This window comes from Pteropus vampyrus, unplaced genomic scaffold (genome assembly GCF_000151845.1).
Source record: "Pteropus vampyrus isolate Shadow unplaced genomic scaffold, Pvam_2.0 Scaffold19, whole genome shotgun sequence".
Classification (NCBI taxonomy): Eukaryota; Metazoa; Chordata; class Mammalia; order Chiroptera; family Pteropodidae; genus Pteropus; species Pteropus vampyrus.
Window position 1 is genome coordinate 13555078 of NW_011888800.1, and position 14438 is coordinate 13569515.

Here is a 14438-nt window from a genome sequence, read left to right on the forward strand (position 1 = left end):
TATTATAAATATGTGTAATGGCAAAATAAACCAAAAGGGCCCCCAGATCCAAGATATCTCCATTACTCTAAATTTTTCCCATTTAAACTACTCTTTGGATTAAGTCAGTATTTTTAGAAAGCCTTTGAAATAATGTCAAAAAAATCTTTTTAGGGAAAAGTTTTATTTTATTTACCAATCATTATGACAGTGATATAAAAAATACACATTCAAACTGAGGGCTTGTGGAAGTCCAGATGGAAAATCATCTGGTCCACTACCAGAGAAGGGAGAAAAATAAAGAAGAGGTGAGGAAACCATGGTGACCAGAGGTTGGGTTGGAAGAGAAGATCAAAAGGCAGGAGAGTATAAAAATAAACTTCTTATATTCTTAGTTTTGTTCAAGATCAAACCTTGCTTTAAATTATTTGGCAGCGTGTGAACTTTCCCATCAGAAGACAAATGGAAGCTTTTCTTCTCTTTCTCAAATTCCTTTTACTTCCTGAAATTTCCGTATTGAGAAACTAGACCCTCAGAATCCAATAAAGTGAGATTGGAAGTCCAGAGGAACCAAACAGAAACCTTCTGCAGAGTTTCCATGCTCTCAGCAGAAGGAACTGTCTGCTAAACAACCAAAGTCAGGGTGATAAGACTCCTATACAAATAGAATGCTTGAAAATCCAAATACAGAGCAGGTAACCTGACAAAAGTGTATAAACAGGAACTGGATATTGATGAAATAGCTTGTCTGTTCATTCAAAGTAGCCCTCTACGGTGTAAATTCTCAGGAATGAATAGTAAATTCTCACAAGCATAGGCACTAAAATCAATTCGAGGACTTTCTGGGATATGAGTCTATTAATTACCACAGAGCAGAATCACACAGTTGGAACACTAAATGGAACCTCAGACAGTATCAAATCTAAGCTCCTTCTCTACCCTCAAATGGTCACAAATCCAAAGTTTCATCTAAGTTATTCGGCATTCATCCAACAAATATTTAGTGAGTGTTTATTATGTACCAGAAACTATGTTATATGCTGGTGGTGCCCATATTAACAAGGAAGCTGGTGATGGTTTGGGGTTTTTAATTTAAAAAAAAAAAAAATAATTGCTTATTTTTAAAGGACCATTAAGAATACCATTAAGAAAAAGCAGCTGTTTCCCTTACCGTAGATTCTCCCATTAATGGAACACTTTTTAAAAGTCATGATGTTTTGAGTGAGGGTGCCCGTTTTGTCAGAGAAAACATATTCAATTTGGCCCAGTTCCTCGTTGAGCGTGGTTGTCCGAGCTTCAGCAGGTGTTGCTTTCCCAGAGTAATACATCTTCCGATCCCAGTTTATAAAATAACTATGTCCCAGACGAATTACTTCCACACTTTCATCGATTAAAATGGAAAAAAAAAACAAAAACCAAAACAAAACATTTCATCAGTTTCAAAACATCAAAGCTTTGCCAAATTAAGAAGTCTGCCAGTCTTCAGAGTTCAGAAGAAAAATTTGATGCTCAAACCCTAGGCCCAGTCACCTTTCAGAAGCATCTCAGCAGAGCCTGTTTATAAACAATCCTGTAATTTCTTTGCAGCACCATGGAACAATAGGCTGGCTTTGCATAAAGCCTTAGGGACTGTTCCATAGTTCTCTATTTACATTAAACAGGCCCAGCGGAGAAGATTTCTTACGTAGCATATAAATTGGCATCTCTCTTATCTCTTAGGAGAAACTGTTATTAAAGATGCTCGTCAGAGGTCTGATCTAAAAAAATGTGTTGCACACTTACTTTCCAATACATTGTTTGATGTGGCTTCACTTTCCCAAAAGAGGTAGAAAGTAGTATCTCCATGAAGCACAGAGAAAACTATAATAGACATTGAATGAAAACAGGGGTGTGTTGTCATTATTACTCTGCCCAATTACCAGGACAAGAGCATTGTCTCGTGATCTGGTGGTGATTAATGACTTTCTAACTCTGGAAATGGAATTTCTGTAGCCGAAGGCATAAACTTTTTCGATCTTTGTCATACATAAGACCAAATCATTTTCCAAAAAGTTTATAACAATGCTAGTTTTTACCATTAGATTATTAAAATTATTTGCCAAGTCGAATGCATTTTATTACTGTTTACTGCATTTCTTTTTTTATCGGAGAGTGGAACATTTTTTTCCAAATTTTATTGGCCAGTTATATTTCTTCTCAGAATTATTTAATTGTGTTATTTGCCTATTTTATTTTTCCTATTCAGATATTTGTACATTTCTTATTTATTTTAAGAACTGTATATAATATATACATATTACATATATAATTTATTTAAATATGCCACCTAACTTATCATTTGCCTTTTAATTTTGTTTTCACTATTTTTGGCTACAGAAGTTTCTTCTTTGTAATTGATCATGATCCATAGTTTATAGTTCCTGTTTACAGATTCTGTTCAGGGAGTTTTGCTTATATAGGCCTTCCCTATGCTGAGATTATGTATAAGGATATCTATATTATTTTTCTAGTTCTTTATTGATTTTTTCTACATTTAATTCTTTATAACAATTAGAATTTCTTGAAGTATGATATACATATGAAGAGCTAATTTTAATTTTTATCAGCAAAAAGTTTTTCATCATTATTTGTTGAACAATGAATTCTTTCCCCTATTGTGTTGGGCTGCTTCATGTCACACATGAGATATTTTCCTCACTAGAATCTATTTTAGGGACTTTAATTTTGTTCCTCAATATGTTACTTAATGCATCTCTTAATTTCACTATGTAGCTTTAGAAAATTTGGCAATACCTAGGAAGACATAAGAAAACCATATTTACTTTTTTTTCAAAAATTCTTAGCTGTAATCACTTATTCTTCATCTAAAATCAACATATTCATCTAAATAAACTTTAGAATCAATGTATTAGCTTCCTCATAAAAATTATTTGATATTTTTATTAAGTCTATGTTAAACTCTTAATTATTTGAAAACAATTTCAAGAAGGATAAATCTTTCCAAGTATTCAATTTTGAAAAGTACCTTTATTGGTAAAGAGTTTTAGTTTAGTCTTGTTTTGCTTTGTTTTTTCACATAGTTCCACAGCATAGCTTGATAGAGTTGTTCCTGGACGTTATACTTTTTATTGATGGAATAATTTTTAAAACTGTTATTGGCTTAAAGGAAAGCTTTTTAATATTAAAAGCTTTTTTAATATTAAAAATATGATTATGTGACAAAATCAGACATTTAAGTGAATTATTTTACTAAGAGTTTTACGGCATCATTCTTTTGAATTTTCCAGGTTTATAATTGCATTGTCTATGCTTTTCCTTTCTAATAGGTTTATTTAAGTTTCAGTTTAAGGTCTCATTTTGTTCATTAATATTTCAGTTGCATGTCTTAGTATAAAGGACACCTAGAATAGCACAAAATAGGAATGGTAATAGCAGGGATCCATAGCTTATTTCTGATCTTAATGGAAATTAAGCCTTGGTTTTCTCAGTTGTAAACTGAGAAAGCTGGCAGCGACCTGTTATGCTAGCTCTGAACATGCCTCCTTGAAGACAAAAGATAGCACCCAATTGCTTTCTGGGCGTTAAATTCTATTGTTCTAGTTCTATAAATATATGACATATCTATTTAAGTGGTGTGGCGTCAGTTCATCCTCTAATCATTGTAAATGGTACATCTTTTATCACCTAAACAAAAAATCACACTGTGACTTTGTAGAATTATAAGATATAAAAATAAATGTCGTACTCTGGATGTATTTATTTATAATTGTCCTGTTATGTTTTACTCCTCTGTATCCACCCCCTCCACACACACTTCCTTGTAAGTTCCTTGGTAGTTGTTCTAATTCAGCTTTGTTTTCCTTATTCCATCCTTCAAAAAGCATTAGTACATGTGGACCAGGCACAGTGCTTTACCTTTCATAGGTAGTCAGTCAGTGTCATATGAATGAATCTTGGCCCTCTATTCCCTAATTTCATCAATAAGGACATTAAGACCTACAGAGGTTAAGTGACTAAACCTGGATCACACAAATATTTAGCTACAGAGCCAAGAATAGAATTCAAGTATTTGGTAAAGCCAATGCAGACCTGACCTTAAGAATGCCATAAGAATGACGTCATGTAGATAACTATAGAAATCACTTGAAGCTTTCATTTACCTGAAAGTAAAGTAGCTCCCTGAAAACTCAAAGCAAAATAAATGGAACAGAATCTGATCCTTCCATGTTGCAGTACAAGCCAATGGAAGTATTCTAAATTAGTTTGAATTCTTAGACCTTAAAATAGTCTGTAGAGAGGAAGAGTATCCTTTTTGTTTGGGAAAAGAGGATTTAAAGGAGTCACAGTGAAAGCTTCAGCCCTTTGTTTTATAACAAAAAGAGACAAGTGTTCAGGGTTAGCATAATCAAGCTGCTCAGCGTTTTCTGCCTGAACGCTCAAAGAGCAGGGCTCATGACAACCCCCATTCCATAGCAAAACAAGCAACATGGAAATGAGTTTTGTTGCTTTGGGAGAAAAAAAAAAAAAAAAAAGCTATTTCCTTAGGAGTACAACAGCTGCATTTTTTAAGATCATGTATTAAAAATCTGTAGCTGGGTATATTTTAACACTACAGTTAAACAAGTTGGTAACATAGAAATATCCTACCAAAATCAACATCCTTTGCTCACAGAGAATTGTTAACCTTTCGAAGTAAATTTTGCACTTTTATTCTAAAGTGACATATGGCACTAATTTATTCTTAATACCTATTCAAAAGTTTAATGGAATCTCCTGTAGAAGGTCTTTATATCTCCAAACAGAGATACCTGGGAATTCTCTTTTCCTAGGTCTCAGTCTTTAGGACTGAGCACCTGAAATACCTCAGAATGCTGTTTCCCCCAAGTTGAGATCAGAAACACTCTTCTTATCTGGTGAGAAAAAGGCTGACGTTTATCTTCATCAATACCACACCTCACCAACAGATAGAGAATTCCAGCCTCTTTTTTTTCCCCTCTTGATATCTTCACTGATTAATAAATAATACACAGCTTAGGCATAGAGGGAAAAACACTGTGCCACATGTCAGTAGACTCGAGTTTGGATCTTGGTTATGTACCTAACCAGCTCTGCGATCCTGAGTAAATCATCTCATTTGTGAAGAAAGTTCAGCAATAACTACTTCATAAGAGTGTTAAGATCCATAAATGAGATAAAATATGTAAAAACATTTATATAAAATACAAAATGTGATCTAAAGGTAAGTTAGTATTATTTGGAGCAGGAAGAAATTCAGAAAACAACTATTTAATCCCCTCATTTTACTGAGAAGCATATATTTGACAGGAAAACTAAGGCACAGAGAAGCCAAGTAATTTCTCTCAAGTCGCATAGCTATTAGTGGCAATGCCAAGACTAGAACCTGGGTTTGAACTATTCCAAACAGATTTTCTTTCCACCACTGCAGAGGACACATTAGAAGAAAAAGGAATGCTAACCTAGGAATCTAGCCTTGGTCTCTAAGAAACCAACCTTTCATATCATTAAATGAAAAATGCCAATGTACTTTAAAGAGTGTGTACAGAATATACTTCCTTCATGAGGACATATGTAACTGCACATGTACTGATGGTAAGCCACTATGAGCATTTATTATTCATTTAGGACATAAAAGAAAAGCTATAAAAGTTGACCATAGCTGTTCTGGCAAAGAACAGGATTTACTACAGACTTTATAATTAGATACAAGCATGAGAGGTCCTTGGAATCAAAGATGAGCCAGTAGGATACAGTTTAAATAGAGCCCACTCTGACCACAGTTCCAGAAAGCTCAAAGCAATTTGTGGTGTTGTGGCCACATGCCACTACTTCAAGTCAATTTCCCACAACTTGACATTTTAGTTTCCTGACCGCTATCCAAAACAAGGGTGGATTTTGTACATTAAACTCCCTTTGCTTCATAACAGCTAGAATTTTAGAAAGAGAGAAAAAGAAGCTCATAAAAATTAGTAGAGATTTAGAGCTGGTGATTTTGTGTATTGTTAAAATACTGGTGATGAGTAAAGTCAAACAACCAAGTCTCAACTTGGCTCCAGCATCTCTGGGACAGTCTGGCTCAGTCTCAGTAGGATTAGGATCAAGAATGTCTCAGGTCCAATTTCTAAGTCTTATCAAACACACGCGTACATGCACACACATGTGCGCACGCACAGCTCCTTCATGTAGTGTACTCATCTGTAGTTAAAAATACTAACAGAAAAAATCAATATTCATTGTGCTCTTATAATGTATCAGGCATTCTTCTAAGAGCATTACATGTTTATTTAATCCTCATACAATCTTATTAAGTAGAACTATCATTTTCTCTACTTTTAAAATAAGAAAACTGAGGCACTAAAAGGTAAGGTAACTGGCCCAAAATTGTGGTGCTAATAAGTGTAGAATAGGATCTGAACCCATACATCTGGAGCCAGACTAGTGGCAGGGAGGCAACATTGCCATAGATATCTTCAAATATTCTTTATTTACTACCCAACATCAACCAAATTCTAATTGACCGGGCTGCATGAAATTATATTACGGTACATATATTCCAAAGAAAAACATTCCTGAGAAAATGAATAAAATCATGAAGAAAAGAAAATGCATTTATTGTAATTTGAAAATGTAAAAGTTAAACAGATTAAACAGCTTAGCTGCCTCATTTGTAACAGATGTGGCAGATCATAAGCAAAGCAAGGCATCTATCTCACAGTCATAGTTTTAAAACGAACAGAACGATTATGCAAAACAAAGGCTTTTGATGAAATGGTTTCATTAAAGTATAAACTCTCATCTTACCTCACATATAATGAAATGGGTACAACTGTATTGAGAATAATAATATATGACCAGAATGTTAAGAATCCTGAGAATACAGGGTTCTTCTCTCTTTCATTCCAGAAAAGGAACATTCTGAATTGGTCCCCAACTTGACTCTCCCAGATTGAATTTCCTGTTCCAAGAATAATGCCCAGGCACACCAGAAACCCAAATATCTGAAATGAGAATAGAAGTCTGGTTAAGCTTAACTTGAACCCAAAATTAGTCATATCGACGCAGTATAATTACACTTCTAACTCCAAGAAACTGTCATTTAAAAGGCAAGTTATATAAAGCTCTTCTTATTTATCATTAATCAAATGAGTAAAATTTAACATTATTATGTTAGGAACTCAGCTATTTTACATACATTTTCTCAATTCTCTCATTAATTCTGAAATAGGAACAATCCTTTTACGCTTGACTGGTCAAAACAAAACAAAATAAAATGAAAACACAGGAAAATTATCTAACTTGTCCACAGTACAAAGCTAATAATTTTACATCCTTGATTCATAACGAGCGCATATGTTTAAGTGGCCTAAGTAAATATATGTCTTGATGTGCCCTGGTCAGCTCCAGTTTATATCTATTTTCCAGGTATGATATTAATAATGTTCACCCTTCCACCTTCAAAAATATCCTGTTTAAATGATAAGTTATATGATCACACAAAAACCAAAGAAAGAAAATATCAGTGATGAAGAACTGTCTCAGACTAGTCAAGTCTCTTGGCTATGGATCTAGCTGTGCGATACTTGCTCAAAGTCAACAAGAAAGATAAAAATTAATTTAAAAAATTCATGACATATGCCTTCCTTTCGAAAAAAGAAAAAAAAAGTAGGAAACGATCTGAAAATTAGCTGACCCTTACATTGATATTAATATTAATACTAGCAAAGCAGACATTTTGGAGGTATAGCAACTAGAAAGACAGCACGATCAGTCCCTTGTGAGCCTGAAATTCCAGCTTTAAAAAGGAAGGACACAAAGTCAGTAAACATGGTGAGACTTGAGCTAAACATGGCGTTCAGGGGACTTTACTCTGCTAAGCGCCACACTGTGATATGAGCTGAGACCAGCCACTGTTGAGGAAGGAGTAGGGCTTGGAAATAGGAATGTATGTCTCTCCTATTTCCTTTCTCCTCCACTAAAGAATATTCAGATGTTCTGGGACTGCTCTCTGCTTTTTTCTCTCATAATAGGCACATAAGGAGAACAAAATAGACACATAAAAAGACAAAGTTTAGGGAAAGCTGATTTAAAGTATATTAGAAAACAATCTATTAGAGAAAAGTAGAACTGTGAATTCCTGAAATTCCATCAATGTGGTACCTGTATCACACAGCATCTTCTTTCTTTCAATGGCTGAAATTACGAATTAATTCTACTGAATTTCTTTAAGAACACTAAAATTGGTGATACTTGGTACTAAATGCCTGAATTTAAAGATAGACTCCGCTTCTAATTCCCCAATGGATCATCCAATTTTCTAGTATGAAAACTTGAGACAGTCCCTGCTTTATAACCATTAATTTTACTCTGTAGTGGATAGATATACAATCTCCATGCAAACCCTAGAACTGGCTCAGGGCTATATTTAAATTGGGAATTCTGAGAGGGGGGTACAGACTCCTTCTGGGCATGTTCCCTTGGCCCCATGGACTCTGTCTCAAAAAGACAGGTATAGAAGAAGAAAAGCTTGGGTTTCAGCGTGATACTGAAAGTAAAACAATGAGCCTGGACACTATTTTGTACCCAAACAAGAGTTCATTTTCATCTTTCCTTATCCACTATTACATATCAATTAGATAGATAGACGATGATGATAGATAGATAGATAGGTAGAGATATAGCTATAGCTATTGAGCTCAGATTTTATATTGTTTGCGAGTCTGTGATGGGGCAGGTGGGGAAATATGGTTCAAAGTCATTGTCCTCATATTTCAAAGTCAATGTCCTCAAACATAACCCCTAAATAAGGAGGCAAACAACATTACATGAAAAATCAGATAACAATCAGATCCACAGCTTGAGGTAGCAATAGACTAACTGATGATAGGGTAGGATGCAAAGAATACCTGACTGGTTTTGATAAATGGGTGATAGAAGAAATCATTTCAAAAAATTCAGAGGAGAAAAAATTATCAGAGGAAAGAGTAATCATGGACTAGGAAGTTTAGAAGCTTTCATGAAGGAGAACTGTGACAGGTCTCAGAGGATTCAAAAGCAAAAATGGCTACATAATTTTCAGAGCCCAGTGCAAAATAAATATGTGTGACTCCCCCCTTGTTCGAAGTTTATCAAAATAATTTCTGCATAGCAACAGAAGATCAATAACAAATGTGAAGTCTTTCAGAGTATGGACCCTATTTAACCGTACGGGTCATATAACCATGAAGTTGGCCTTGCCCATAAGCTATGTAGAAAGGATATGAGCAAAGGTAAGACAGCAGAAAGACCAAACTACCTTAAAAATTATGTTTTATTTTTCAAAAACAAAGTGTTGGAATATGGAGAACTTGCAAGTCCGTGAAGTCTCCATAAGCACCAACCTAAGAAATTCTACTCATGGTTGAGAAATCATAATCTGGAAAGTAGAGAGCCTTATAACTGGACACAAAATGCAAAGTTCCCAAATATAAACTACACTAGGCGAACACAGATCTCTGAAAGAATTCCTAGCAAAACATGAGAAATATATTAAGGTAACAATGACTAATGATATTACCTAACTTTGTTATATAACTTACCCATAGTACTAGAGTATTCATCAATCTATCAATGCTTGTCCTTTTAAATTTTGTCTTACCACTGTTCTGCATTAGTTTAGTGTCAGGACCTGCAAAAGAAAAAAAAAATTTTAATAACAACTTTGAAATGATTACATAATGATGAGGAGGAAGTGGTAGAGTAGGAGGAATTCCCACTGGTATCAAATAATCCTGAAAAGAAAAGAATATATTTTTCAAAGTAATTCAACTTTTACTAAGAGCAAGCAAAAGCCTTTACTAAGTTGTATATAATTCTCAACTGATGGCTTAACAACAACTCTGGAAACCGTAGGAGAATTGGTCTCCTTTGAACAGGATAAATCCAAACAGAACTTGTAGCTGAAAGGTTAAAGAAATGCTATTTTTCGATAATCTGTGTACGGATATGCTTACAGTGTGAAGCAGTTAAAAATAATTAAATCACAAAGTAAAGAATAATTTGGAAATGTTAAAAAGAATGCAGTAATAAACATAAATCAGAACACTAAAGTTAAAAATGGAAAGTTAAAATAAGAAATCAAATTCTGGATCTGTTTCTCAAAAAGATTTTAGGTGTCCTTTAATGGAAAAACCAGAATAACTCCAAACAGTACATGAGCAAGTAATTTAATCCTTTATTGTGTATTACATACTGTGTATATAATATATATTTTATGTAAGGGCAAGAATTGTCTTAAATCTTATGTTAGATTTACTTTAGGTAAATAAATACGTTATCTCATGATATATTTACTAAGTGTGTTGTTCAAGGAATCCTAATATTATTAACTGCTTTAGAAGTAGAATATGTGATGGTTGACAGAGGAGAATATTAGAGTATATTGCTAAGGAAATTCCTCGTGGACAAAGAAGACACTAAGTAGAAGCAATTGAGTTTTGATTATACGACTTCTCTAGTGTTCCCTCTCCACATCATCTTCCCATGATTATTATCAATTCATGCAGCCATTTAATATAGGAAGAGAGGAGAAATGAAAGAAAGGAGAGAAGAGAGGCACACATGAAATTTTACGCCATTCTATAAGTCAGGGAAGAATGGGAACATCCTTAAAGACTTCCATTTACATTAAAGACAAATTTAAGCAAATATTGAGTCTCAGAATAATTTGCTGTCTTGAGTTAGAAATTGTACCCTAATGTCCTATTCTCAGCCACTGCAGTGTAAAGAAGGCCACCCACATTTTCTCAGAATTGTTTATTAAATTCATATGGGCATTGAGGGTGGGAAATATTTCATCTATAGTAAAGATCACAAAGGGCAAACAAAGTTTGTGATTGCTAAAAGCTGAAATATTGACAGAGCAGTTTTGTGTTAAAAATTTACATTTCTTGGGCCTACATACACACACAGACTAGCAAAGTATCTACTTAATGGATTTTTAAGCATTTATTTAAATATATCCACAGATGTTGATATACACATCTCTTCTTTCCCTTATAGCCACTGTTCTCTTGAAAGAATTTTCTCTACTCAGTAGCTCTTGTTTCCTCATCTCCTATTCATTACTCCACCTAGATTCTAGGCCAATCACTTTACCTAAACCAAACTGATGTTATCATCAATATTCTTCATACCTTCTTTGCTCTCTCAGCAGCCTATGACACTGTTGACTATTCCATCCTTTTGAAACACACGCTTCCCTTAACTTGTTATGATGTTCTGCTTTTCCTCCTACCTCTTTGGTAGCTCCCTCTTTGTCTTCTATGATGCCCACTCCTCTCTATGCAGCCATGAAATATTGAGATTCATTAAGACTCAAGCATAGGCCATCTTTTCTTCTTTCTCGATCTGCCTTCCGTGGGCAGTCTCATCTAAGACCACAACTCCAATTACCAACTATAGGCCAAATGTATATATCCAGCTCAGATTGCCCCTCTGAGCTCTAAAAACGCATATATTTAAATCTATATCTTTAATTGCCTATATGACATTTTCATATGAATCTGCCTAAGCACTCCCCCACCTCCGACCCCAGTGGTCCTTGTCTAGTCTAACTTGTGATCTTCAGGCATATGTCCAGCTCTATCCTCTATATTCCAGTGTTCTTTATTTCAGGCACCATCATTCATCCAGTTGTGAAAGCTGGGAGAAACCTAGAAGTCTAGTCTATCTCCATGACTCCCACTCTAATCCAAAGTCCCATAATCTCTCAAATGGACTATAATAAAAGCCTAGTAACTTTGTTCCCCTGTATCCACTCTGCTCCCAAATCTAATCAATATATTTCCTCCTTCCCCACCACAATCATACATTCTTTTTTAATTTATTTATTTTAATATTTCAAGTATACAGTACATTGGTTAGACATCTATGTAGTTCATAAAACGATCCCCCAATTGATCCCTCCCTCTCCTGACCCTCTATCTAGCTAACATATTAATGCTAAACGCATTCCCTATGCCATGCTCCCCATCCCTGTGACCATCCATCAGCTATTAATTTGTACTTCTTTAACCCTTCACCCCATTCTCCTGGCCCCCTCAACTCTCCCTCCCCTCTGTCCATCACCAAATTGTCTGTTTTTGATTAGTTTGTTCTTTTTATTTCTTAGATTCCACATATAAGTGAAATCATAAATTGTTTATCTTTCTCTGTCTGACTTAAATACCTTCTAGGTCCATCAAAGCAATATCTTTTTCTATCCTCTTCCTTTTAGTCTGTGTCTTTTAATCTGAAGTGAGTCTCTTGTAGGCAGCATGTGAGGGTCTTGTTTTCTTATCCTTTCAGCCACTCTATCTTTTAGTCGGAGCGCTTAATTCTTTTTCATTTGAGGTACTTATTGATAGGAATGTAGTTGTTACCATTCTTTATTCCTGTTTTTGATACATGCTTTTTCTTCTTAAAGAAGTCCCTCCAACATTTCCTGTAATATTGGCTTAGTGGCGATAAATTTCCTTTAGCTTATTTTTGTCTGGGAAGCTCATTATCTGTCCTTCGACTCTAAATGATAGCTTGCTGAATGAAATATTCTTGGTTGTAGATCCTAGGTCTTCATCCTGTCAAATATTTTGTTCCAAGCCTTTCTGTCCTGCATAGTTTCTTTTGAGAAATCAGCTGCCAGTCTTATGGGTGTTCCCTTGTAGGTAATTATCTGCTTTTCTCTTGCTGCTTTTAATATTCTTTCTTTGTATTTAACCTTTGGCATTTTAATTATGATGTGTCTTGGCAAGGGCCTCTTTGGATTCCCGGTTTTGGGGGTTCTCTGAGCTTTCTGGGGTTGTATGTCCATTTCCTTCACCAGGTTAGGGAAATTTTTCATCATTATTTCTTCAAATAGCTGTTCAACATCTTGTTTTCCTTTGGGTACTCCGATCAGATGGGCATTTTGACCTTTAATAGTGTCCCATATGCTCCTTAAATTATTTTCATAGTCTTGGCATCTTTTTTCTTGCCATTCTAATTGAGTGTCCTTAGCTTTCCTGTCTTCTAGATAAGGCATTTGATCCTCTTCTTTATTCACTTTGTTTATTCCTTTGTTTATTCCATTTAATATACTTCTCATCTCAGATCATGTATTCTTCATTTCAGACTGGTTCCTTTTTATAATTTCAATTTCGATTTCCATTTTTATGTTTTTTATCTCTTTGTTGAAGTTCTCACAGAATTTATCTACAATTCCCAAAAGTTCATTGAGCCTCCTTATAACCAGTATTTTGAACTCTACATTTGTTAGATTACTTGACTCCATTATATCTGGATCTCTGTTCTGTTCTCTCATATAGTTTCTGCTTCTTTGTCTTCCTATTTTGGCTGCCTTTCTATGTCTATTTCTAAGTACTAAGCAAAGCTGCTAAGTCTCCCAGTCTTAGTAGTGTGGATTTGTGAAGTAGGTGTCCCATGGCACAGTCCTAAGAGGGGTTCAGCTGCAGGCCAAATTTAACTCAAGCTCTGCCCCTCCAGTGCCACCTGTTAAAATTCAGCAAGCAATCCACAGACACTGTGCTTATAGTTGCCTCACAAGGCCACACCAGAAATCGAGGCCAGCTGCCTCCAGTGTAAGTCCAAGCACTGTTCAGCAAGGAGCACCTGACTCACTGAGAATATACCTGGATGTGGCTTGGGTGGGGCCACCAGTTAGGGGAGGTGGGGTTTCAGAGAATCCTCTGGGCAGAGCGACTTGTTATCTAGTTTGATGATGACTCGGTTATGGCAGCACTGTGTCCACGCACTGGGAGGGGTGAGGGCTCAACAGGGAACAATGGATACCACTGGCACTTCTGTACAGAGCGAGTCTCGCTTTGGTCCTCACTCTGACAATGTTTCCCTGTAATTCCCTGGTACCCCCTGCACACAGCTGAATGGGCACTGGTGCTCCGAGTGAGCACTTCTGTCACCGCGAAAATCCGCTCACAGACACAGCCTCTTTAAGGGGCATCTGCCGCTGCCACTGCCTCCATCTCACTCAGCTGCTGGAGACTGGGTAGCCCCGCTTCCTTGCCCCATCCTACCTGCCATTACAGGGTGATTTATTGGATTTATCCCTAGTTGTATGGCTTGTTCCTCTAGATCTCAGGCAATTTTTCCTCGCTGTTTGCTCCTTGTTTCCATCACAACTTTGATTTGGTCACCAGAGGGATAAACAGAGCCTCTATCATCTATGCCTTTTTTATCCGCCCCAATCATACATTCTTTCCAGGACCTGCTATTTACCAACTTTACAAACATTGTAGTCAAGAGTGAACCTTTCAAATTTAACACATAAACACATACCATCTGTTTGAAAACTTGCAATGGCTTTCCAATGCTCTTAGGATCAAGACCAAAATTCCTGATGCAGACCGCAAGATCCTACATGGCCCAGCCCCTATGTATGTCTCCAGACACATGTCTATCTCTATCCTCCA

The 14438-nt window shown here is 35.8% G+C and overlaps 1 protein-coding gene across 1 annotated transcript in view; it reads right to left on the bottom strand.

The window, feature by feature from the left end:
- ATP8B4 (ATPase phospholipid transporting 8B4 (putative)) overlaps positions 1-14438 on the bottom strand; it is a 203625-nt gene that overhangs the window by 78103 nt on the left and 111084 nt on the right. The window contains exons 11-13 of the mRNA XM_011355090.2: positions 9573-9661; positions 6799-6995; positions 1151-1359 (exon numbers count right to left, since the gene is read on the bottom strand). Of these exons, the coding sequence (XP_011353392.1) occupies positions 1151-1359; positions 6799-6995; positions 9573-9661 (495 nt within the window). The remainder of the gene's footprint in view (positions 1-1150; positions 1360-6798; positions 6996-9572; positions 9662-14438) is intronic.